The 24,688-nt window shown below is 35.8% G+C and overlaps 1 protein-coding gene across 6 annotated transcripts in view; it reads left to right on the top strand.

The window, feature by feature from the left end:
• Window positions 1–24,688, top strand: part of st18 (ST18 C2H2C-type zinc finger transcription factor) — a 62,069-nt gene that overhangs the window by 21,232 nt on the left and 16,149 nt on the right. For 5 of the 6 annotated variants that reach the window (XM_079863069.1, XM_079863068.1, XM_079863071.1 and 2 more), the window contains 7 exons: window positions 8,139–8,254; window positions 10,465–10,513; window positions 13,052–13,082; window positions 15,475–15,656; window positions 19,501–20,202; window positions 21,975–22,109; window positions 23,763–23,853. In XM_079863069.1, coding sequence (XP_079719195.1) covers window positions 8,139–8,254; window positions 10,465–10,513; window positions 13,052–13,082; window positions 15,475–15,656; window positions 19,501–20,202; window positions 21,975–22,109; window positions 23,763–23,853 — 1,306 coding nt within the window. The remainder of the gene's footprint in view (window positions 1–8,138; window positions 8,255–10,464; window positions 10,514–13,051; window positions 13,083–15,474; window positions 15,657–19,500; window positions 20,203–21,974; window positions 22,110–23,762; window positions 23,854–24,688) is intronic. The other variant, XM_079863073.1, reaches the window with a different exon arrangement.

Below are 24,688 nucleotides of genomic sequence, written 5' to 3'. Positions count from 1 at the left end.
TGAGCTGAACTTCCCTATGAGGACATTTTGGGATGTTTTTATTTTGAAAAAAGAATTTGTGTATTATACATATAAATATAGAGATTTTTTCATTCTAAAAATGCAAAAAGTTTTTCATATTGGGTTATAAAGTTACATATAGTAATTATATAGATATATAGATATATATATTTATTTATTTATTTATAATTAATATATATTAATATAATTAGCTTTAAATAGTAGTGTGTGTGTGTGTGTGTGTGTGTGTGTGTGTGTGTGTGTGTGTGTGTTTGTCTGCTGTTGTTCTACTCTTATGCTAACAGAAGCATTGTAGTTATTAGGATAAAATAAGGCAATTACAGAAATGTTTGCAAATGTTCTCAGAGTTTATTTCTTGCATAGGCATCATTTATTGTAAGCACCTTAAAAGCAAAGTTGTAAAAACAAGTTCATGACAAAAGTGTGCACGCATCCATTCTGTTTATTAGAAGATTACAGAATGAGACTTCATAAATCCATGATCCTGATCCCTCAGCCCGTTTGGACATTTTAGTTAAATCAGAATTCCCCACTAGACCTCTTTTTAATGCATAAAATACTTAGGCGCAACTCTTTCCAAACAAAGCTTACTCGGACTGGGAATTCCTATGCCAGAGGTAAATCCGAGTTAACATGGATTTAGACTGGCATGAGTTAAAGGACTAGAGTTTGTAATCCAGGTGGCCTGGGGATTTCGCCACACACTGGCAAAAATCACTTAAAACTCCCCGAACAGCCTGAGCTGCAGGATCCAGCCTGAAATGATGACAGCACAGCGGAGATGTGCTGAAGCTGAGCTCATGGTGCTGGTGTCTGTGTAGATGCCAAAGAGGACTTTCCAGCATGTTATAGACCTGCTCGCTCTGCTTTAAATAGGGATTTGACACCGTTTGCGTTGAAGATGTCTGTTTGTTCGACTCAGCCTGTGCATGTGTTATGAGGTGAGGTGTCACATGTGCCTCAAAGAACCCCATTAATAAGGCTCAAGTATCCCCCATCTTTACTGTTCCTATTGTGCTCATATTAACTCATCTTATACATCATATGCAATATTTAGCATTAATAATGATCAGTAATACTATTAAAGCTGCTTTTAAACAAGTAAAACTATTGTGACTCACAAAGTAGTGCATAGATTCTACTTTGAGTGTAAAACTTTACAGATTACACTTTATTATTATTTTGTGTCTTTATAGTGGAGCTGAAATAATGACATTAATTACAATTAGTTGTGATTTTAATCTATTAATATTATTATTTTATTTTATTTTTTTAAATTGATACTGTTATTTCAAGTAGCACATATATCGTACTTTGAGTGTCAAACTTTACTGGTTATATATTGTCATATTTTTGTCATGGTGAAACTGAAAAAATTTCATAAAAGAACTATAATTAATCAATAATAATTCATTTGTAAATGGATTATATTATTATAATTAGCACATATATTCTACTTTGAGTGTAAAACTTAACAGATTATACATTGTCATATTTTTGTCCTTATAGTGGAACTGAAATTATGACATAAAGGAAATATGATAATTAATGAATTAATTATTATTATTTTTTTAAATTGATACTACTATTATAATTAGCACATATATTCTACTTTGTTTAAAAATGTACAGATTATACATTGTCATATTTTTGTCCTTATAGTCGAAATGAAATAAAGATATAACTCACAATTAGTTGTAATTTTAATCTATTAATGTATTTTTTAATTATTTTACTTTTTAATCTATTTTTAAATGGATACAATTTTAATTATAAGTAGCTCATATATTCTACTTCAAGTGTAAAACTTGACAGATTACACATTATTAAATGAAATAATGACATTAAACAAATTAGTATCTATTATTTAATTATCATTTATTATTATTTAATTAATTATTTTTTAAATTGATACCATCATTGTAATTAGCACATATAGTGTAAAACTTGACAGATTACACTATCATATTTTGTCCTTAATATTTTATTATTATTATTATTATTTGTTATTTATTTATTTATTTATTATTATCCTATTATTATTAAAAAAAAAGTATAAGTATTTTTTTTTCTAATCCTTTGACCGCCACAACATGTTTACATTGCTTTAAACTGCAGGTTTAACCAATCAAAATTCAAGTTCTCAGGTTGGGAATCACTAGTGTATTGGGAAAAAGTAACCCCCCCCCCCCCCCCCCCAAAAAAAAAAGTCTAATTTTGAAGAAAGCAATTTATGCGAAGTGAATCTAAATTACAAGTGTAATTCACCCTCACTTGCATTGCCAGATTGTTTTGGGGTTCAATTTCATAATCAGAGCTCAACACTGTCAGTGGCCGCCAGTTTCCAAACATATGCCATGAAGGGCAACCTTTCCCTTTTTCCCTCTCTCCGTCTCACATGCTGCTGAAACAAGTGAGCAAACAGGAGGGCCAGTGTTTGTGGAGGATGAAGAAGCTATGGTGAAGTGGAGTTGTTTAATGACAGGAACAGCTGACTCATTAGGCAAGTGCAGTGAAAGGTAATTAACCCTGGGAAAAGTACAGCTGCCATGCGAGCTGTTCATTTCAATCTTATTAGGAATCAGGAGTTTAAAGGGTCTTCTCCTTTCAAACCCTGCCCGTGATATAGGCCTACTTTCCCCCCCTTTCTCTTTTTCCATTTTTTTTTTTTTAACCCAGGGGCTTCAGAGCCTGGAGACCTGCCTTTTGTGCTCCAGGATTTAGCTGGAATGGTAGCCACGGCTTCAACAAATTGCCGACCACCTGGTAGTACTCATGCATCCTCTCTATTGAGATACCTTCCCGTCCTGAGACAATGGGCCGGATCAGTGCGTGCTGATAACGGAGAACAGGCGTGGAAGTTGTCCCTGCTAACACCTGGCCTCGATTGTGGCATCTCATTTTCGTTTCAGATGCCCTTTTATGCTTCTCCAAAGCACATTAAGGGAAGCGATAGGTCAGCCTTTGAATTGAAGATGTAGAGACAATGCAGTTGTTAGCATAAATAAATATGTTCACGTTGCCCAGTAACTTTTCTGAAATATATTTGTGTCCCTAAGCTAGGTCTTTTACTAGACTTTAATGAAGTATCTCTCGCTGTTCAAATGGGACTGTATTTTAAAGGAGCCATCAGACTTTACCGATTTTTTGATTGAAGTGCCTGACAATATTATTTAGCTCTTTTGGAGCCAGTTTTATTAACTGAGTGATGAATGAATGAAGGAACGAATAAAATAAATCAAATGTATTATTTATGATGAATTCTTACTATTGCAAACAACTTTTTTGTCACGTGTTTATATATATATATATATATTTAAAAAAAATATTTATATATATATATATATATATATATATATATATATACATACATACATACATATATTACAATGAATTCTTAATATTGCAAAAATTCTGTATATCATATTATATATTGCGTATATATAATATTTACTATATATATGTCGATATACAGTGTATGTATATATATATATATATATATATATATATCACAAATTCTTACTATCGCAAACAAAAAAAAAGTTATTGTGGATTTGTTGGAAAACAAACTTAAAATTTCTTTTCAATTAGAAATTTGGCAAAAAAAAAAGATATTTTTTTGTTTGCAATAGTAAGAATCCGTTATAATAAATAATATATACATTATTCAGTACAGTTCATAGATAGATGGATGGATGGATGGATATTTAATTATGTGATATTGTACCTGATATAGTGTTTATTTTCATAGGAGTATTTTATCTATTTTTGTGCTCCGTTAAATGACTTATTAATTTATTTGGTCACTTTTGCAGAATTGTTTGCACGAGCTTTAACTTCGGAGATCTACAAACGCCATGTTTCCACCGCAAACAACCTTTTTTATCATCTGCGTTTGCTGGCAGATTTCTCATAGAATAATTTATCAGATGAGAAATGCTTTAAACAGTTGGAAACAAGTGTATCTTTGAAGTTACTCCCACATTAGACCTAGGGACAGATGATGCACTTTAAGGTAATTATACTGAAACTAATTATGCTTGCCCTAGAAAGAAAACATAGCCTCATATTCCAGGAGCTAACAGAAGTTAAAATAGCAGCTTTTTGAGTTCTCAGATTTCACAGTTTAAAGTCTCTGGCATGAAGTACATGGAGACTGATATCTCGCGTTTACACACACCCGCCCCTTCTAATCTCAGGCGTCCCCTTTCTTTACATCTCCCTGCCTTTGTTTTTACGCAGAAGGCCTATATAGTGAATGATCATTGTGAATATTTCTTCTTTTTTTAGATTTGATCAATCTTTGATGTGCATGCAATTAATTTCCCTTGAAGTAAAAAGTATCAAAGCGACGTACAATAATGGATTGTGTTCAACTCCACCCAGTTCAGACATATGTCACTGTTTGCTTCACACCTCCGCATGCTTTTTTATTTCAAAAAGCATGTAAACAAAACCCCCAACCGCCCTTCCGACGCGCATTCAATTGCAATTATTTTCTTCCTTTCTTTCCCCTTTTTTCGGTTACAGTAAGACATTCAGCGCAGGGGGAAAATGAAAGTAAAACGCCGCTATCTCTCTCTTTGCGCTTTATTACGCCGCAACAGAAAAACACTTAGCATGTAAAATGAATGTGGAAATTATTCCTGGGGTAAACTATAAACACACAAGTTACCCCTCCCACCCCCCCACCACCATCCTCCTAGATCAGAGTGTAATTGCCAGTAATCAGGTCTGTTTGCAGCTGATAAAACCTCTCTGAATGCGTGGAACCCTCTTTGTATGATGACTCAATTATGCCCGAAGTGGCTCATCAAACCTGGACCATCAGCAGCTTTAATAAATAAGGAGGCACAAACTTGCTGCAGGCGCATTGTGATTCCATTCATTCCATAATTAAATCCATTCCTGGCTTAACCCTTTTCCAGCCAGACGCTACAGACAAACAAAAAGAGGGAGAGAGCGAGATAGAAAGAGAGTGGGTGACCTTGCAATGAGATCCTGTGTGTCTTCATAACTCTCTCTGTGCGATACTAGCGAGACAGGTGATATGCAGAGAGAGAGAGAGAGAGAGAGAGAGAGAGAGAGAGAGAGAGAGAGAGAGAGAGAGAGAGAGAGAGAGAGAGGAGAAGAAAACAGGGAAAGGTGATTGGAAGGAGAGAGAAGAAAGAGGGAGGGAGGTATCTGGGTGGAGATAGAGCTGGAGGTCTTTATTTATTCATTGTTTAGTGCCACATAGTGCTTATTCCGTAATTACACTGAAAGTACAATCTAATCATAACAGTCATTCAGGAAGGAAAAGGGCACTGAGTGCGCTTCGGATGTTTTTTACGCTTATTTCTTTCTGCTTTTTTTACCCTCTATCATTTTACAAAGTCGGGATACTAAGACAAAACTTAATGCGAGCGAGAGAGCACTTGTAGGCGTGCACATTTAATTAAAAAAAGCCATTCTTTTTTTGAAATACACTTCTGAAAAGTCTAAAAAAGTTGTGTTAAATTCAAATTAAATGCAAGATAAATAACTTGGAAATAAAAAATGTGCGAGCAAAGTCTGTGGGAATATCGTTGCTTGCTGCATAGACCTTTTTTTGAATTTTTTATAAATTTATATTTTTAACCATCAGCTTCTAACTCACAACATTAATTAGGTTTGTTTTTATTGCTATTATTTACATTTATCTTGTACATTTATTAACTGCTATTCATTTTTATCCATTTGTCAACATTCTGAAATCTAACATCCAAAATAAGTGTTTGCTTTATCAAAAATTATTTTAGTATCATTAATATTTTCTATTAATAATTTGAGTTAGTTTTTTTTCCTCTTTCATTTCATCAAGAGGTTTTTTTTTGCCGTTTTATTCGTTTTTATTAATTTGTATTAATTTTTTTTTTAAATCCTAAATTGTTTTTTTTAATTAATTTTTACTTTGTTATTTTAGTACTTTAAGTTAGTAAAGTAAGTAATATATTTCAGTTACCGTTTATTTTATTTTATTTCAAGTGTGGTTGTTTTTTGGTAACAATTTATTTTACAGTGTTCGTGTAATTACTATAGTAATAACTATAATTTATGCATAATTGCATGCAGCTAACCTTAAACTAAACCCTAACACTATAGTAAGTACATTTAGTTAATTTACACTCTAACATGGACACCTTAAAATAAAGTGTAACCTGTTTTTTTGTTTATGGTTTTAATTTTAGTTTTAATGATAATCACCCTGCTTCCGTGACACTAATTTGGTTTACTTTGTTACTGATTGTTTACTAATAACCCAAAATGAATTGAAATCGTTAAATAGAAGTGAATTCTGTGTCAAATATAAGTTAAAACAAAGTTTGTACGCTTGGCCCATAGATGTCTATTGTTTCCGTGCTAATCAACAGAATGCACAAATATTGTCGCTTAACTTGCAATTTAACCTTGAACACTATTTCTGTGCATGTCGTAATAAAGCTAAAGATGATTTGAGGTTTGATTACAAGCAGTCGTCCCCTGAGCGGTTAAATCCAACGAGCGATTGTGATGCTGATAACAAACATAATTACCATATGCATTGTGTCGTTGTCTGTTTGTTTGTCTTATTTTCGGTGATGTTAGCATTCATGTGTTAAAGACTAGAAATGCGCTAACATTGCACCCGGCCTTTAATGATAGCGTGTGCGTTTCTGTTTTGACCAGAAAATGTCATTCATATTTTCTTTCTCATTTGTGAATGTTAACACTAATCTTCTTTGTATGTATGTTTTTAAGGGTCGCCGTGTCGTTTATTTGAATCAAATCACGCCCATTGATGTCTAGAGGCTGTAAAGTGCAACTCTCTCGTTGGGCTCAGACGGGGCTTTGAGAAAAAGAGCAGATGGGTTAGGGCAAAGTGCAGCGGCCGCATACACACACGCGCAGACGTACACACACACACGCACGCCGCATCAGGAAGCACTATCTCCTTGGAGACCGCGAGGCCATGCACATTAGTGGCCCGGCCCTCAGAGGGACGCTGTCTGCGCGCAGAAGGGGCGAGAGAAACCCCCTTATAATGATTCAGCAGATGACGGGCCGCTCAAGGAGTGGGCCGTTTTTCTTCTTATGCTAATGAGGGGGGCCCCCTCCTCGTCCCCGGGCCCCTGTGCTCGTGTGGTGGCGGGGGCCAACGGGCAAAAGATGCCGGGAGTTTTTAGCCATAATTAACACAAAGCTCTCTCTCTCTCTCTCTCTCTCAAAGCCAACAGGCATGAATGGCTCACCAATAGCGGAGCTCAGGCGTTGTGTAGCGCAGCGTTTAAATTGTCCCGATGCGCGCAATCACACAAAACTCTTCCCGGATTAACCATATTAATTACACACAAGCTATTTGATTTCTGTCAAGCAATCAATTTGCATCTTGTTAAGAAAGCCACATGAGGTCTTGTCTGGTAATTCACTCCCAGGTTTCTCAACGGCACCATTTGTAACATTCACGGTTAGCGCTTCGAACAACTCCTGAATGTCGTCGTCCAAGTGGAAGTGAATTTAAAATGAACTATGTTTTTAAACTGTGCACTTTTGCCTAAAACTGGCAAAAAAGTATTATTTAATATGACTTTGAGTGCATTGAGTTCATTTTAACAGATATAAAGTTAAAACTGCACATTTGAATGTTTTACATGAATCAAAAATGTCTTATAACTGCAGTTTATGTGGTCATGTTTCACTTAAGGGCACATTTGTGAGTTAAACATTTATTTCACACTAGTCATACTCCGTAAAGTGCAATTCAAGTTGCCCTTGATATCTTTTGTCTTTCTTTCACTCTGAGCATGAATAGTGTTTCTGTTCGAACAAAAATGTAGTCGTCCATTAAAAATGAACTGTGTAAAAAGTATGCACAAGCTAATAAATGTCATAAGAACGATTTAATATGACTAAAGCAACCTGACTGCATTGAGTTAGTGATTTTCAAAAGGGTAGAAATATCTTTTTAATATTTTACAATAAAAATGTCCTTATAACTGCTGTATTTTGTGTCATGTTTTCTCTAAAGGACACATTTGACTTAAAAAAATGGATTCCACACTTTAGTCATTCAAAAATACTTGTCCTTGATATCTTTTGTCATTTTCTTCTTCACTCAGAGCATGAATGTCACACTCACATCATAGATCAGCTGAAGAAACGTGTGTGCAGTAACCGGAGCGGCCCGCTGGGACCTCGCAGAACATCTTATTCATTACAGGCCAAACAAACAAAGGTAAAATTAGTCATTGTTTCTGCAGTGGATATATATATATATATATATTGGCCATTGACTCCAGTAGTTTATACGCTCTTGTTCATATGTATCAATTTGTGGACAATAAAAATGAATTTGCCTCTGTTTTTCATGTTAGTGTGTATTTACATGCTACATAATCATTTAGGCCTATGAAAGTAGAAAAGTATTGCACCACACTGTTACATGTAGTAAATTTCTCTAGTAGCCATTCTGAGTACTTTATCAATTTTTTTAATTAATTAATTAATTTTACATTTTCTGTGTGAGCTTTAGACACAATGGAAATGCACTTAAAATGAAAGTCTATGCGGCAACTGTTGTTCATAACTATGTTAATGCATAACTATTAACATATCAACGTTTTCTAACGTTTTAGTATAAATTTTGAGATTTTTTTGGTGTGTTTAGCCTATATGATGCACAATCATTTAAAAAGTATTGTTACCAGTACAACACTGCAAAAAGGAAAGAAAAAATCAAATATATTCAATTATTTAATATGAACAAACTTGATTATTTTAGTTTGCAGACAATGTCACTTCTTTAAGTGAGAGTTGCACAGTATATTATAGTAAAGCATGCAAAGTTTGTTTGTAGTTTGTCTGGGGAATCACTTGTGCCATTGTTTAAAGTTGTTTTTGGCAGGCTGACGTGATACCTGAGGTCGGCGGCGCTTGTTGACATATGGTTTGGTTTTGTAAGGTGGTGATGTGTAATTTAAGGGATTGTTAGTGAGCAGCTGTTGCCTGATCGCCCTCCTCCTCGTGTCAAAGTTTCCGCTCTGAACATACCAAATATCAAATTACGTAACCCTCGAAATCTGCGTAACCTTTGTCGAAATAAAGCCCCGTGCTTGTCGGGGGCTAATAAAAGCTTTCTTTTCACTTTCACAGCGAAACAATACAGAAATCACGATACAAAAACCTGGCTCTCGCGGTTTTTAATAGTTTCAGCTTTCAAGAGGTGTTCAGAAAAGCCCGTCCGGAAGTGTCAGGCCACTTCTGGCGTTGTGTGTGCTAGCGTGCGTCTGTGTGTACACGAGCGAGCCAGTGTAATGAACTAATCAGGTACATTAGTTTTTACAGAATGTAATCTATAGTGTTTGGGAGTTGTTTGTCTCAATAGGGGCCCCCAGTAATCAAAAGTAATGAAGCTATTACGCGTCGGGAGCCGGGAGAGGGCCGGCGTGGCATTAAGAGTGGGCCACATAAAAGGTTTATTAAAGGAAATTAAGGTCCATCAATGCCACACCTGCTCCCCCTATTATAAATGTATGACAGGTCAGTGGCTTCAATCACAACAGCCAAGCCGAGAGAAGGGGAGATAGGAGTCATGTTTCCCATTATAAGCGAAGTAACAGCCCAGCCAGTGACTCACCGAGCTCACCAGACCCTCCGACCGCTATAGAGCGCCATCAGCCCAGAATAATTACATTTAATAGGTTTTATTTGGGATCAGCAAGGCACTGCTGGCAGAGAGAAGCCGAGAGAGAGGGAGACTGAGTGAGTGAGTGAGTGAGTAGGTGCACCGGTATTAACAACTCTTTTTGTCTAAACACACACACACACACACACAATACTACTTTTGTTTGTCGCTGGTTTTTGCATTATTAAATTTTTGCTCGCCCCTGTCTCACCCTCTTAAAAGTGAAGGCCTGTCTGACTGTACTCTGTTTGCTGCTGTAGTTCTGTGCAGATGCTAAGTCAATTAAATCAAGCCAAAATATGAAGCTCGGCACACAATGCACATAATGGACCTGAGCCACTGCGAACACTGTGAAATGTCCCTCTTTTATTTGTCATAAAGTTCATTGACCTTTCATTTCTTGTGCTGACGCCTCATTGCACGCTCCAGGAATCATTTGATTGGATTAGGTTTTTTACTACTATTATTTACTGTAATCCTAGAATTTTAAACGTATTCATTCTTTTCTCTTTTTTTTAAAGATCTAAAGTTGTGATGCCTTGCAGATGGGGTGTTTCTGAAATTGCAAATGAAGTGCTTGCAATGTGATAAACTCTTTGCATGACAATAATCTGGCTTACTTATTATTAATAACCTAAACTGACAGGAACTTAGCTGTCACTCTGATGATGAGATCCTGTTGAGTTATTAAACAGGATTATAAATCTCTGGAATTGAAAATTGCTATTTGTTATTAACTTTTTTTCTGTTTTTATTTCCAGATGGAGTCTGACAGTGAAGAGAATCGCAGCGAAACATGTGATGGCACAAGTAAGTGCTTGACAAGTTTAAATATATATACTAACTTTAATAATATAATATATAACGTAACATAACAAGACATGACATGACATGAGACAACATACGACATATAACATAACATATAAAATGACGTGTAACAATATAACATAACAAAATATATAACATAACATAACAGCAGTGTTTTAAATTATCTAGTTTATATATATATATATATATATATATATATATATATGTATATGTATATATATATCTACTGTATATATAATTATCTATTTTTATTGATATTATATATCAATCTGTCTTTATTAGGTTAATAAATCTTTTTTTAATTCATTCTTTATTAAGGTTCAGATCAAGTAGATATATCTAGCTTGACTTTTAATATTAAACTTCATATAATTATCAACCGTATACTCAGCGCTTTATATTCAAATAGTTAGAAATGTCAGCTCTTATTTACATATTTTAATTAACATGTTTAGCATTTTAAAAAAGTTGAATGGCGTAATACATTTTAGCATAAAGTGTTAAAGTGCTTCATATCATTGTAAAGATGTATAACCCATTACCTCTGCAACATAATATTTATTTCATGCTCTTGTTATGAAACATGATCTCATAACACTTTTTAGAACACATTATTGGTTTATATAAACATGCATTATATTTGCCCTGTACAAAGTTCACACAAACAAGCTGAACACATTTCCCATGATGCCTCAGCGACGGCTTCCTGACAGGCCCGCGTGCGCACGCCCCCTTTTCCTACGCACATTTGATCTGAAGTGTTAGTTTAACGGTCTCACATCAGATCTGTCAATTTTAATATTAATCCTCTTTAGCTGGAGAGAGGTGCGGTTGCCGCGGCGATGCATTATGCATAGACAGTGACTTCATTATGTGGCAATATTCTTTCAAACGAGTTAAGGAGGGCGTCGTGAATGGAAAGGGGACATCATTATTTAAGTGTTTAGAGCCACGTACTGTACCGCTCATGTGCGCCTGGCCCTTTAATGTGCCGGTAAAAATTCATGATGGTGTTTTATTGAGTCTTCACCATGGGATTGAGGTGAAGCTGTGAATGAGATATTCTCTCCTACTGACACACATTCCTTCTCTCTCTCTCTCTCTCTCTTTCTCTCTCTCTCTCTCTCTCTGTACACCTCGTGAGACTAAGTTCACAGTGAGGCTTTGAATATATCATTATGTCAGAGCTGTGATTGTTAAACACTGTTTAGTAAAGTGATCCAGCTTTTTTCCCCCATGCAAATCCAGAAATGTGTATTGTCTTACACTGTGTAGTCAGTTGCTAATTTTGCCCCAAGAGAAAATATTGTGCATCCTGAACATGCTTTATGAAATATAAAACAATTCATTCCTGTCAGAGAATTTTCATTTTACCTTTCCTTTCATTTAGTCTACAAAATGTTTGTCTGGTAACCTAAAAAGTGCATCATGTAGAAACATATTAATGACTTAGTTTTATTCTAGTCAAACATATAATAATATAATACAAATATAATATGTAATATATGTAATTTAAAAATATATATAAATGTATAAAAAAAAATGAAAAAAATATAAAAAATATTTAAATATAATGAATTTTATTTAATATAATGTATTATAATGTATTTTGTAGTTATAATGTAATATGCATATTATTTTATTGTATTATTAATATTATGCATAATATTTAATAAGACTGAATACTGAAATACTGAATACTTGTGTTGCATCAACAAACAAATCTCTTTTATGTAACAACTACATTTTTACTTATAATGATGAGTAAATTAACTAGTTGCAATTGACATAAAGACATGATAAACTGTTTGATGTTCAGCCCTACTTCATAAGAAAAACATTACCCAGAATGCCTGACCTTAAAGGGCCAGAGCACTCAAAAATGAGTCAACAATCTTAGAAATAAGGTTCTATATAGAACCCTAGGGTTCTTGCCTTAATTTTAGAGAACGCTTAATGCCAAAAAGGTCCTATATGAGGAGAAATGATTGCATAATACTTTCATGTTTAATGGGTTACTTTAATGTATGTTAACGAGATGTTTAATTTATAAAAATGATCCCATGATGGAAGGTTCTTTAAATGAAGTGCCTGAAAGAACCCTAAATAGGACCTTATGGGCTGTTAATCCACTAGAAAAATAGGGTCAACTGATACCGGACAAGGGTAGATCCTCTCTAACGTGGTTTTAAAAATACCTGAAGCCTTATTTGCATCTTTTTGTTTTGTATGGATTTGCATCCTTTTTGCTGCTATCCATAGCCACATTTTCAGAGCGCAAAAAAAAAAGAGGTAGAGGAAGTTTTTTGCTTTAGATGTTTTGTATGCCAGACGAGTTGTATCCTCAACACAAGCGTCTCTCAGCGAGTCAGCAGGAGCCTTCATCATTGTGTCCGTCTGAGTGTGACATTAAAGCGAGAGGTGTGTGAAGGATCACAGGCAGGTGCTGGAGGGGCCGGGCTCGCTGCTGGAAATGTAAACATGTGTGTTTACTCGTTCTCTCTCTTTTTCTGTTTGCAGTTCTGCCTGACTGCATCGCTGAGGCGCCCAGGTAAGCCAGAGAGTTCACTACCTGCTTCCGGGTGTCAGTTTATGGCTTTTCTGACGGCTTTTCATACGTGCAGTTGTCAAAAGTTGCATTTAAGATTTCAGGTATTGGACACTTAACAATAAATGAATGTCTTTGCATTGGATACCAAATATTAAATCAAGGAAATCGTCTTTTCTTTTGACTAATTTGACTTGTCTTCATCATGTTTGCTCAGTCTTTTAACCTAGTCTTTTGATGTTTTTTAGCTGATGCATGAAGTCATTTAGTTTATCACAAGTGTTGTATGAACACGATCCATTTAAAGAGCTATTTTGTGCTTGTAAATTGTACTTGTATATCTTTCTTTAAAATAAATGTCGCTTGATTTGATGTTTTACCTCTAATGCAATGACATTCATACATTTTTAAGTATGAGTCTGCTGGCAAAAAGAGAATGCGACAGAGTTCGTAATAAAACAAGAATCAACATTGGCTTGGCTTTTCGGAGATGGTGAGAACACAGTCAAGCAGAGCTGAAGCACAACCAAATGTTCTGTGTAACCAAAAGTTACATAGTGTACCTTTAAGTGTCCAAATACTTTTTGGGGCAGGTGTAGTTTTGTAAATTATGGAAGCTTGTTTCCGTCACAGAATAAAAAATAGAAAAGGTAATTGCGACTTTTTATCTCACAATTCTGACTTTATTTTCAGAACTGGCCGATATGAAGTCGCAATTGCGAGTTAAAAAGTCAGAATTGTGTGATATAAAGTCGCAATTGTGTGTTATAAAGTCAGAATTGCGTGATATAAAGTCGCAATTGCATGTTATAAAGTCAGAATTGTGAGACATAAACAGCTTTTGAAAAAAACCTACTTTTTTCTCAGAATTGCATGTTTATATCTCGCAATTCTGACATTATAACATGCAATTGGGAGATATAAAGTCAGAATATTTATGATATTAGCCTACAGCAAACATTTTATTCTCTGTATCATTCCTTATTATGCAGCGTGATAGCTGATAATAGCAACAGATTTCTCATTGAAAATAATGAGCCAGTTCATGCTTGAGTGTTTTGGACTCTGTGTTCACACATAAGTTCACACATGAGGATCTGCAATGCTGAGTTTCTTAGTCACATCTTGCAGGGAATTTCAGATGCTGCCCTGATGAGTTTTGTAACAAAGTCGTTGCCTCAAAGAGCATGAAATGCCATTCGCCACCCTTTTTGTGTGTGTGTGTGTGTGAAACAGGATGTTCAGTGAGACAAAATGTAGGGCGAGGCTCGATTTGATCCATCGGGAATTGATTGGATGGTGAAAAGTGGCCTCTTATAAGTGGTTGGAGGGGAGGGGGTGAAAAATAAGAAGGCTAAAATGGAAAGTCGGTTCAGAGGTGGAATTATATTTTTGTCTTTGAAATAATGTGTGTCACCGTATCATTTACTGTAAGGCCAGAAATGTGAATTAAGAAAGACGTTTTTGATTTAATGTTAACTTGAAACTACATGTCTATCTGTTATCTGTCTTATCAGAGAGGATTATGGGGCAATTATAAAAATTAGTAATAATATATGAGTATGAATTTAGTCATGTCTGTTCACATACACTACTGTTCAAAAGTTTGGGGTCGGTACGATTTTTAATGTTTTTGAAAGAAGTCTCTTATGCACACCAAGGTGCATTTATTTGATCAAAAATTGTGAAATATTATTGCAATTTAAAATGGCAGTATTGTTACTTGAATATATTTTAAAATGTAATTTATTCCAGTGATCAAAGCTGAATTTTCAGCATCATTACTCCAGTCTTCAGTGTCACATGATCCTTCAGAAATCATTCTAATATGATGATTTGCTGCTCAATAAACATTTATTTTTATTATCAATGTTGAAAACAGTTGTGCTGCTTATTTATGTGGAAACCGTGATATGTTTTTTCAGGATTCTTAGAAGGAAAGGCATTTATTTGAAATAGAAATCCTTTGTAACATTAAATATGTCTTTACTTTCACTTTTGCTCAATTTAATGGATACAAATACTTGCTTTTTAAAAGAAAATCATGCTGACCCCAAACTTTTGAACAATATCGTAAGTCATTTTATTAATGAGCTGCATTTGTAAGACAAAGAACCAAAACACTGATCTGGAGAGCCCATTGTTGGACATTGTTTACTCTGTAAAGAACCATATCGCAACTCGAGAACCAAGAACAAGAGTGTATTTTGCTGAAAGAACCATTGAAGAATTGCCACAACTTATTTCAAGATGTGTCTAAACAACACTAAACCTCATGGGTCAGATTCATTAGATCTTTGTACCTCAACCAATCACATACTCAGACACAGACAGTTTAACAGGTTGGTTTGTGACATGCCGCATCCATTGAATGACCCCTGTGTTCTCCTTCCAGCTTGCATCTCGGAGCGGGTAAAAAGCGTGCGGCCGCAGAAGGGGTCCGCGGGGCGCCAGTCAACAAGAGGAAATCTCTCCTGATGAAGCCCCGCCACTACAGTCCCAGCCCCTGCCCCAGCGAGGAAGACCTGGCAAACGCTCGGGACAAAGACGCGCCCAGGAACACTGACACTCCAGCAGGTAGACAGATGTCCTGTTGTTTTGTCTGTTTTGATGAACAATTGACGCTGAATTTTAAACTACCATCTGTTGCATTCATATATTCTTTCCCTCCTCCTCCTTCGCCTCTTCTCCCTCCTCTCCCTCCTCCCCTATCGCATCCATCCATCCATCTATCACGTTTGTCTATCACGGCGTCCCATGGAAGTTGATCCGTCCGAAAATTCCGAGCCGGTTTTCCCCGCATCCGGTCTCCAGATTAAGGGCGATTTCCTCCGCTCGACTACTTTGAAACCCGGATTAAAAACTCGGTGGCGTTAAAGTAGCTGGCGCCGGGTCGATTATGCAGCCTACAAAAGTGCTTTTTTATAAGCAAGTGTGGTTGCTTGCATAATTATGCAAATAGGGTAACTGAGAATAGAATGCACCAAATTATATTGTGCCTCGTTGACAAAAGAGAGTGATCATACACTCCAACAACAAAACATTTTTGGCAAAGGAGGCACGGAAACGTTAAAGTCGATATTACGTTTTAAAGCATTCTCCTTTCTAGAAACAAAATGCTGCCATTTCCTAATGAATCAAATTATGAGCATGTTGGCAACAATACCCATGCTTTACATGTGTACCTCCACACCCCTATAATCTGCACTTATTTGGTATATTTTTAACGATGTAACCAAGCAACAAACGTAATTGTCCCTTTCGAAAGCTTTTGTTAGACCAACGAATGCAGCCCAAATATACATAATTAGGCATAATGTGTGCTGCTCATTATTGGACACATGTGGGTTGTTAAATGGACAACAAAATAGCTCAATAAATTGAACAGCATCATTGGAAATGGAATTTATTTGTTTCTCTGATTTCATATTACCCACAATAATCATAACCTTTTTTTTTTCCCTCCTCCTTTGAGTTTTTTAGTATTATATTCTGAAGTTGTAGAATGATTTGGAAAATCTCATTTGTCATATTTCCCTGCTGTCTCGCAACATGTTTGCTTTGCGTTTTGCCAAAGTGCACTGCTGAAGAAGTGCTACTGAATTATTTTTTTTTTTAAACATAATGTGCGGGGTGTGACTGGGAGTGAGTGACGACTGGGACCATAGCGAAATTAATGGATCTGTAGAGGGACGAGAGGGGTGTGTGAATTTAAGGAAAGGCAGGGGAGAAATTAAAGGGATGCAAGGCTTCCATTTGGTACTGTTGTGTATGTGTGTGTGTGTGTGTGTGACTCCAGCCAAGCTTCTGGTCTCCATACACACAATGGTAATGGTTATTCTGGAGTATAAACCATTCACCTGTTCCAAAACACAAACCACTCTCTGCATCCAAGCATTTTTCGCCCTTGTTCGCTCCAGTCTTTTTTTTCCCCACTGTTCTGTATTTTTTTTTTTTTTTTTTTTTTTGGTCAGGGCTGTATCTCCATCTGGATGGCAGAGAACTCCTAATCATCTGCTCTGTTAATTGTGTCTTAGCATAACTGGCGAACTTTTCATCTGTGCTGGACCGCTTTGGGTTTTCACACCTCAAACTGCTGACAAAAGCGACATAATCAGGAAAATCGTCCGCTTTTAAGTGTGTTAGCAGTGGAATCCATGATCCGTTTTGGTTTCGCCGTCCAGATGCTTCATGGTTTTGTGTTACGGCACTGATTCTTCGACAGAAATGAATAAATATTGAAGTTTAAAGTTTGTGGACTAATCTGTTCATCATGTTCATATTTTGCTTCCATTTTCTCACAAATTGTTTTTCTTTCTCTATCACTTTGTACAGGTCAACACAGACAGATACAAACATGAGTAGTACCACGTCAGATATTTATAATAAATGGAGCATTTAACTATGATTAAGAATAAATTGAGACTTCAAACTGATTTTCTGCTCCGTCTTTTTAAATGTCAGCCGCATCTCACGGAAAATCTGATGGTGTTGACAAAATAATGACATTTAGTTACGGATGTATTTTAGCCATTTTGTTTATTTGTAGTTGCTTTACTAGCATATGGAAAAATAAAACATTCAGGATAAAGACTAACTTTCCTGATTTTATTAATATTTTCATAACCTGAAAGATGTGTATTTTTTAAGGTGCATTTATTTAAATTAATAGTATTTTTTTAAATAATCTTTTATTTAAAATATACATATTTATTTCATTTAAAAATATATATTTATTTTAAAAATAGCATTTTTTTTTTTTTTAGAAAAAAAATACATATTAATATAATTTAAAAAATGATTTAAAAATACACCTTTAAAAACGCACCTTTCAGATCAAAATATTAATAAAATCAGGCAAATTAGTCTTCATCCTGATTGTTTAATATATTTTTGAGAGATTTGGTGAGTGAAAATATAACTGTTTACTATGTTTAAGGAATATTCTATCTGTTCTGATTCATATTATTGTTGATTTTAAAGTGTGGGACACGTTTCATCTCTCAAGAATCAGTGCAGTAACATTCGACACGCATTGAACTGGATGCAATTCCAAAAATAAAAACGGACGAGATTAAACCACCCTTTCCTCAAGCAGCATGCATAAAAACTATAATTATCTGAACAAACAGAATCAAAATTTAGGTTGTGCGCTAGCATTATGCCTTTGCATTCTTACAGCGCCAATGTAGACCTCTGCGACATTATGCTGAGTTTGGCATGGCACGAACCAATCCGCAAGCACACTCTAACCCCTCAAAGCCTGGTTTCCATTTTTGGCAAGAGACGGGTGAGATTGTAAATGCCACTGAGCTCTCTATCCCCCATTTAGGGATGTTTTTGGGGGGATTAAAAGCAGGACTACTTTATATGCTCTTTAAGTCTAGCAACTGTTTGTTAAGGCAGTATGATCCCATTAGAAGCCCCTGAAACCGCATGTGGCGACAGCCAAAATGCTCTAATATCTAATCAACTCAGTGGTTGCATATGGTTTTGAGGGTGGCATAAGGCCCTCTAAGAGGATAGATGTATCTCGTGCTTACGCTGTATTTTGAACTTTAAAACCTAGTGCCCAAAGAGCTTTAACCCCGGCGGTTAAGTTTCAGAGAGATCAGTTGTGGATTGTAAATCAATCCAGCTGATAGTTTTCTTTTGTTAATCATTGACTCGATTACTTAATATAATCGGGTCTGTTGCAATTCCAAAGAGTCGTTTAAAGGTGATTTTAAGGGATAAAAGATCTGAGATTTATCCCCCCCCCCAAAAAGAATTATTATTCACCCTATAAACCCCCAGTCAAATAAGCTTTATGGATTTATGAAAAGTAGTACTGTGTACTGTATAGCAAATCATGCTGCTTTCTGATTAGCGTTTACAGCTTTATATCATTGTGGATTTGAAAAAAAAAAATTTTCCAGTACATTTAACACATTTTTAAGCAAGTCGCACTTTAAAAAACACTGTTGCGTAACTTGGACAGATGGAAGATTAAATTAAGAGGGCATATTTATCATTATTATTTATAAATGTTAACATTTAATACATTTGAAATGTTATTTATTTTATATTAAGGTCAAGTCATGTATATATTTCAATTAATAAATGGTGATTTTAGATGTGGTGGTCACTAAATACAAAAATATTTGTATGCACTCATGTTTTCTTGACAAAATTGTATATTGTATATATTTTTTTATCCATCCATCCATCCATCCAAGTTTATGAATGTGCTCAGAGACATATTTTGTGTTTCCCTTCACATTTTTTCCAAATCACAAACTGAATCTGTCATATTTGTCACAACTTGTGATTTTGAATGATCTGAAAACCATCTGTTAGTCTTTTACTTCCAAACAAATCATTTAATGAGCTCTTACTGATTATCCATCAATTTAAACCCCATTGTCCTCCTGTGTCTCAGATGAGGAACTCAACGGCAGTGATGTTCTGGAAGACACTGTCTATCACAACGCAAACTCTCACCACTTGTTGTCGTGGTCGGAACAAACGAGTGAGGGTTCGCCAGACCTGATGGCTCAGATATCCGAGCACCAGAATGAGCAAGAAGAGGAGGAACACAACCAGGACTTTGAAGACCAAAATCAGGAGGAGATCAGAGCCAGCTATCACCTTTCTCCAGACAGAGAGGCAGACGAGGAAGAATGGAGCGTTCCTCCGTCCCTAACGAAAGTCAACGGGATCCATCACAGCCCCAGTCCACCTGCAGACAACGCTTTCATAAAGAGACTCCGAATAGGTCAGCAGTTCCACGAAGACGCTCTTTCTGCTTACATCAACAGAAACAGTGCAGGGAACTTTATGGAGGAGTATGGCTCTGTGCGAGAGTTCAGCGACAGTGAGGAGGAGCTCCAGACGCCCAGGGTTGAGGAGCGAGGAGGTGTTTGGGGTCCAGGTCTGATGGCCAGACGTCTGGAGCTGGATAGAGCCCGACTGAACCTCAGTCTTCTAGAGCAGGCCATGGTGCTGCAGTCTGAACATAGACAGGTCATCCACAGTGCCTACAAAGACATGGACCGCTTCCTCCTGGAGCAGATGAACCATGACCGGAGGCAGCAGAGGATGCTGGAGATAGACGCTCGCTCCATGTACCACAGCAGCAAAGGTGAGATTCACTATCGCATTCTCACTGATTTTTAAAGATTATAGTTTGAATTCCTTGTAAATATTCTGATTCCTTAAAGTCGGCATGAATCATAAGAGTCATTCAATCAGGAGTCGAACTAGACTATGTGTTTGATTCGTTAAAAAGAACCGGCTTATTAGCGTCGTTCATTCTGGAATCAGACTATATGCCTATGTTTCTGATTCACTAAAAAGAACCGGCTCATTAGAGTCATTCATTCATTCAGAGGTTGGACTTCACTAGTCGCGCTGTATATGATTAGCAAAATAAACCTGGTTCATAAGAGTCATTAATTCAGCCGTTGGACTTCACTTGTTGCACTTTTTATGTTTGTGATTCGAAAAAAGAACCGGCTCATTAGAGTCATTAAGTCGGTGGTTAACTGATTCGGACTGCACTGGTCGCACTGTCTGTTTTGCGGTGCCTTGTATTGCAACACAACCGAACATCATTCAGTTTACTTTTTTAGGGATGCACCGATATGAACATTTTGGCTGATACCGATAATTCTTTATATTTGAAGGGTGACAACTGATATATTGGCCAATAAATCTAAATCCAGAGTTTTGAGAGCCTGATTATGAAAACAAAAGTCTTACCATTAAAAGCCATGTCCCAAGCACACAATTATGTATAATGTTCTCATTATAATTTTATGTAGCCTATATGACAGACCTGCGCTGCACGTTGTAATCATATTTCAACCAATTCAAAACCATCATTGTGATGCTCTGTTGGTTGAAATATGATTGAAATCACTTCAAAAAGGAAAATATGGTTGCAACGTACGTGTATCTAGTACGTTTATAAAGTATAAACGTACTAGATACTTTATACTACATAAAGTATCTAGTATAAGTATATAAGTATGAAGTATATAGGCTACATCTGAAGTGTCACATGTACTTACTATAGGGTTAGCATCAGGGTTTGGTTTGGGTTAGTTGCATGTAGTTATGCATCATTTATAGTTATTAATATAGTAACTATGTAACATATTTAACAATGACACTGTAAAATAAAGTGTTGGCATTTATTTTAAATTATTTATTTACTTAATAATTTTAATATTGTTATTTACTATTTTTTTTAACCATTTTTCACTTTTCCACGGACCCACTGTCACTCCCTTGCAGGCCAGTTTGAAAACCCCTGCTTTACACCATTTCATAGTATGTGTGTTTTTGCAATAAAACTAAAAAAATCCACATATAAAAAGAAAGAGACATACAGAGATTCTAGCCCAAAGGGATGGATAAATAAAATCCTCTTAAGTGCTAAAAACAGTTTGGCTAGAAAATATTTAATAGTAAATATGATTTATATATATAAATAAAAAAATTACAAAAAAAGTACAAGTACAAGAAGAAAATCTTCTGATGACATTATGTATGCTGGATTTTTATCGGTATCAGCCAGATATTTTACCATGAGCATAAATTAAGTCATAAATCCTAGTAAAGTATCTCTGATGTGAGCTTTAAGCACTTTGAATCTTGTGATGACTGCTGTTTAATGGGTAATCTCTGAAGATAATCTCTCTATGGATCAACGCTAAGAAACCGGTGCCCTGAGTAAGACCGCAGCCTTAACTAATGTCACGGATGAATACATACACATACCCATCATGCTTTTACAGGATGCGCTTCAGCTTACATACGAGAGAAACGTGATTGGATGGGAGGAACTATAACCACGTTCTTGAAGAGCACTGTTTTTACTGTGTGTGTGTGTGTGTGCGTGCTTTATAGACTCCCCTCGGACAGAAAAGAAAGACATCAAATGTCCGACCCCGGGCTGTGACGGGACGGGTCACGTGACAGGCCTCTACCCTCATCACCGGAGTCTATCAGGATGTCCCCACAAAGTCAGAGTGCCCCCAGAGAGTGAGTCTGTTCTCATGTTACGCATCACTTCCTGAGGACATTAGACACATTTCCTCCCTTCACAGCAGTACAATACAAACAGAACAAATACAATTAGTGATAACAACACTGTGATCATTTTCAGCCCATAAATATTCATGCCATACTAATGATCAAGGTTTAGTTGTACAGAGACTGAGGGATAAAAGATTACATGGTGATTGCTTAACTAACCAGCCTGTATTATAATCAGCACATTTCTATTTCAGTGTGTGCTACAAACATATCCAATAGTTATTTCTTTTCTGTGATAGAAAATGCAGGATTCTTCAGTTTTTAAAGAAAAAATGCAAATATATATACTGTGTGTGTGTGTGCGTGTTAAATAAACAATCATTTTATATTTAATAGCTATATTATTATAGCTTTAAACCTTTTTTTTTTATATCTACTTAATTACTTTTTCCAAATTTTAAGAGGGTTGTGAAGAAGTGTTACATTTGCCAGTTTTTATGACTGAGACAGACTTTATATGTGCAACAATAAAAAAAATCAAGGAGTTTCTGCTTTGCAACTTACTTCAAATAAATCATACATATTTTTGTATTTTTATGTATATTCTTTAGAGATTAGGTTTTTCCAAATAATTTGGTTCTGATGTCATTTATTTTGAGATTTTTAAATCATGATATGACATTATCTTTATTTAGTTGTCATAACCAAACTATTCACTATTTGAATATTTTAATTCAGAAGCAATTCATTGCTTTTGCAACTAACTTGTTGTCAAAGGCTTAGCCAAATTTTTCTCCAAAATGTGAAAAATTATTTTGGGGAATGTGATGGACATTCAACAAATATGATAAACATATTAAACATAATTTGAAGGCTTTTTCAAGACTTCATTTAGTCAAAATTGTCCCTAATTTAAAAAATAAATCACAAACATGAAGTATGTAATATGTCATTTTCTTGTCAATTATGTACATAAATGTATTTCATGTATTTACTACTTATCTTGAGCCTTCCAGTGGAAACCATAATGCTGCAAGTAAAAAAAAAAAACTTGTTTTAAAGAACTTTTCAGCCGTCAACACAACTGAGGTTTGATTTCCTGTGGAATGCAAATTAAAAATGCAATCCGGAAACAACTTTTCACTCGCTGTTTTCTCCATTTGAGAGTAGCACAACAAACAACCGCCATTAAACAGTGATGTGACAAAAGGAACAGAAAATGTAATTAAGTTTTTTTTCCCCTTTTTTTCCTCCAATATGAAAGCATGTACTCCTAAACCAGAGGCAGCATTCTGCAAATCAAAGGACCCGCGGATGCAGCCTAAATAGACGGGCACATCCTCCAAACTAATTATGAGCAGAGTGAAAAGTTACTAAGGATACTGGATAGGACTTCAACAATATGTGTGTGTCTCTTAAATGGTAATCAAAATGTGTTTGTAGTCGTGATGTTTTTGCATGTTCATACTTGAAAGGAGACACAATTTCAACTAGCAAAGAATCACATTGAAAACTTTAGTTAGCATAAACAGTAAAAACAGCTGCAGTAGAAGCTTGTGTGAATTCCACAAAATGGAATTATTAAATATTATTAAATGTAATTTCTCTTCTTTATCTGTAAAGTTACATATCTTCTTCTTTTTTTCTTTTTTTCCCCAGTCCTTGCCATGCACGAAAACGTCCTTAAATGTCCGACCCCTGGCTGTACAGGAAGAGGTCATGTCAACAGTAACCGTAGCACGCATAGAAGGTGAGCTTGTTTTTTTACACAAATTACACTCTATTCATTTCTATACAAACCTCCTTTCTCGCTGTAAGCAGATTTGCATCTATATTTTGCAACAGGGAGGCAGTCGCTGGGGCAAAGTGATGTTGTTTATAATAATGTTACCAGTCGACTAAACTACATATATCAAAATATATCATAGTATTATTATTACTCTATTTTGCACTGTTGCAATGCTTTAAAGCACCTTAAAGGGGACCTATTATGCCCTATATATCAATGTCTTGGGGTCTACTAATAGTTTTTCATGCTTGAATGTTCCAAAAACACATTATATTTGAGATATTTGACATTTTTGCAGCTCCTCTCTTCCCAGTCTGTCAGTAACGCTGTGTTTAGTTCCTGTCTCTATGAAGCCCCTCCTTTTGAAAAGCGCACTGTGCTCTGATTGGTCGGCTGGACCAGTGTGTTGTGATTGGTCAACCGCTTCGAGCGTGTTTGGGAAATGTCTCGCCCCTTACCAAAAGCGCGAGTTTCAACACACTAATTACTAACTCAACCAGGCCCCGCCCCTTTATTTACGTATGCATTGGGTTGCATTTATCTAAATACCTTTTTCATGCTCAAACAGCAACATTACACACTAAAGTAAATTGAAAATGTATAAAGCATAATAGATCCCCTTTAAAACATCAGCCATGTTAATTTACCTTCAAAAAAGAGATGCACTTTCTGTGAAAACTTGGACATTCACTTGAAAAGAAACATGAAGTTTCACTCTATCAGGAAAAATCCAAACAAATCGTTAATGAAACTTAAGTAGACTATAAAACAATGTGATGGTTATCGCATAGAAACT

This window comes from Squalius cephalus, assembly GCF_949319135.1.
Source record: "Squalius cephalus genome assembly, chromosome: 25".
NCBI lineage: Eukaryota > Metazoa > Chordata > Actinopteri > Cypriniformes > Leuciscidae > Squalius > Squalius cephalus.
This window is presented reverse-complemented; position numbering and strand designations above follow the sequence as displayed.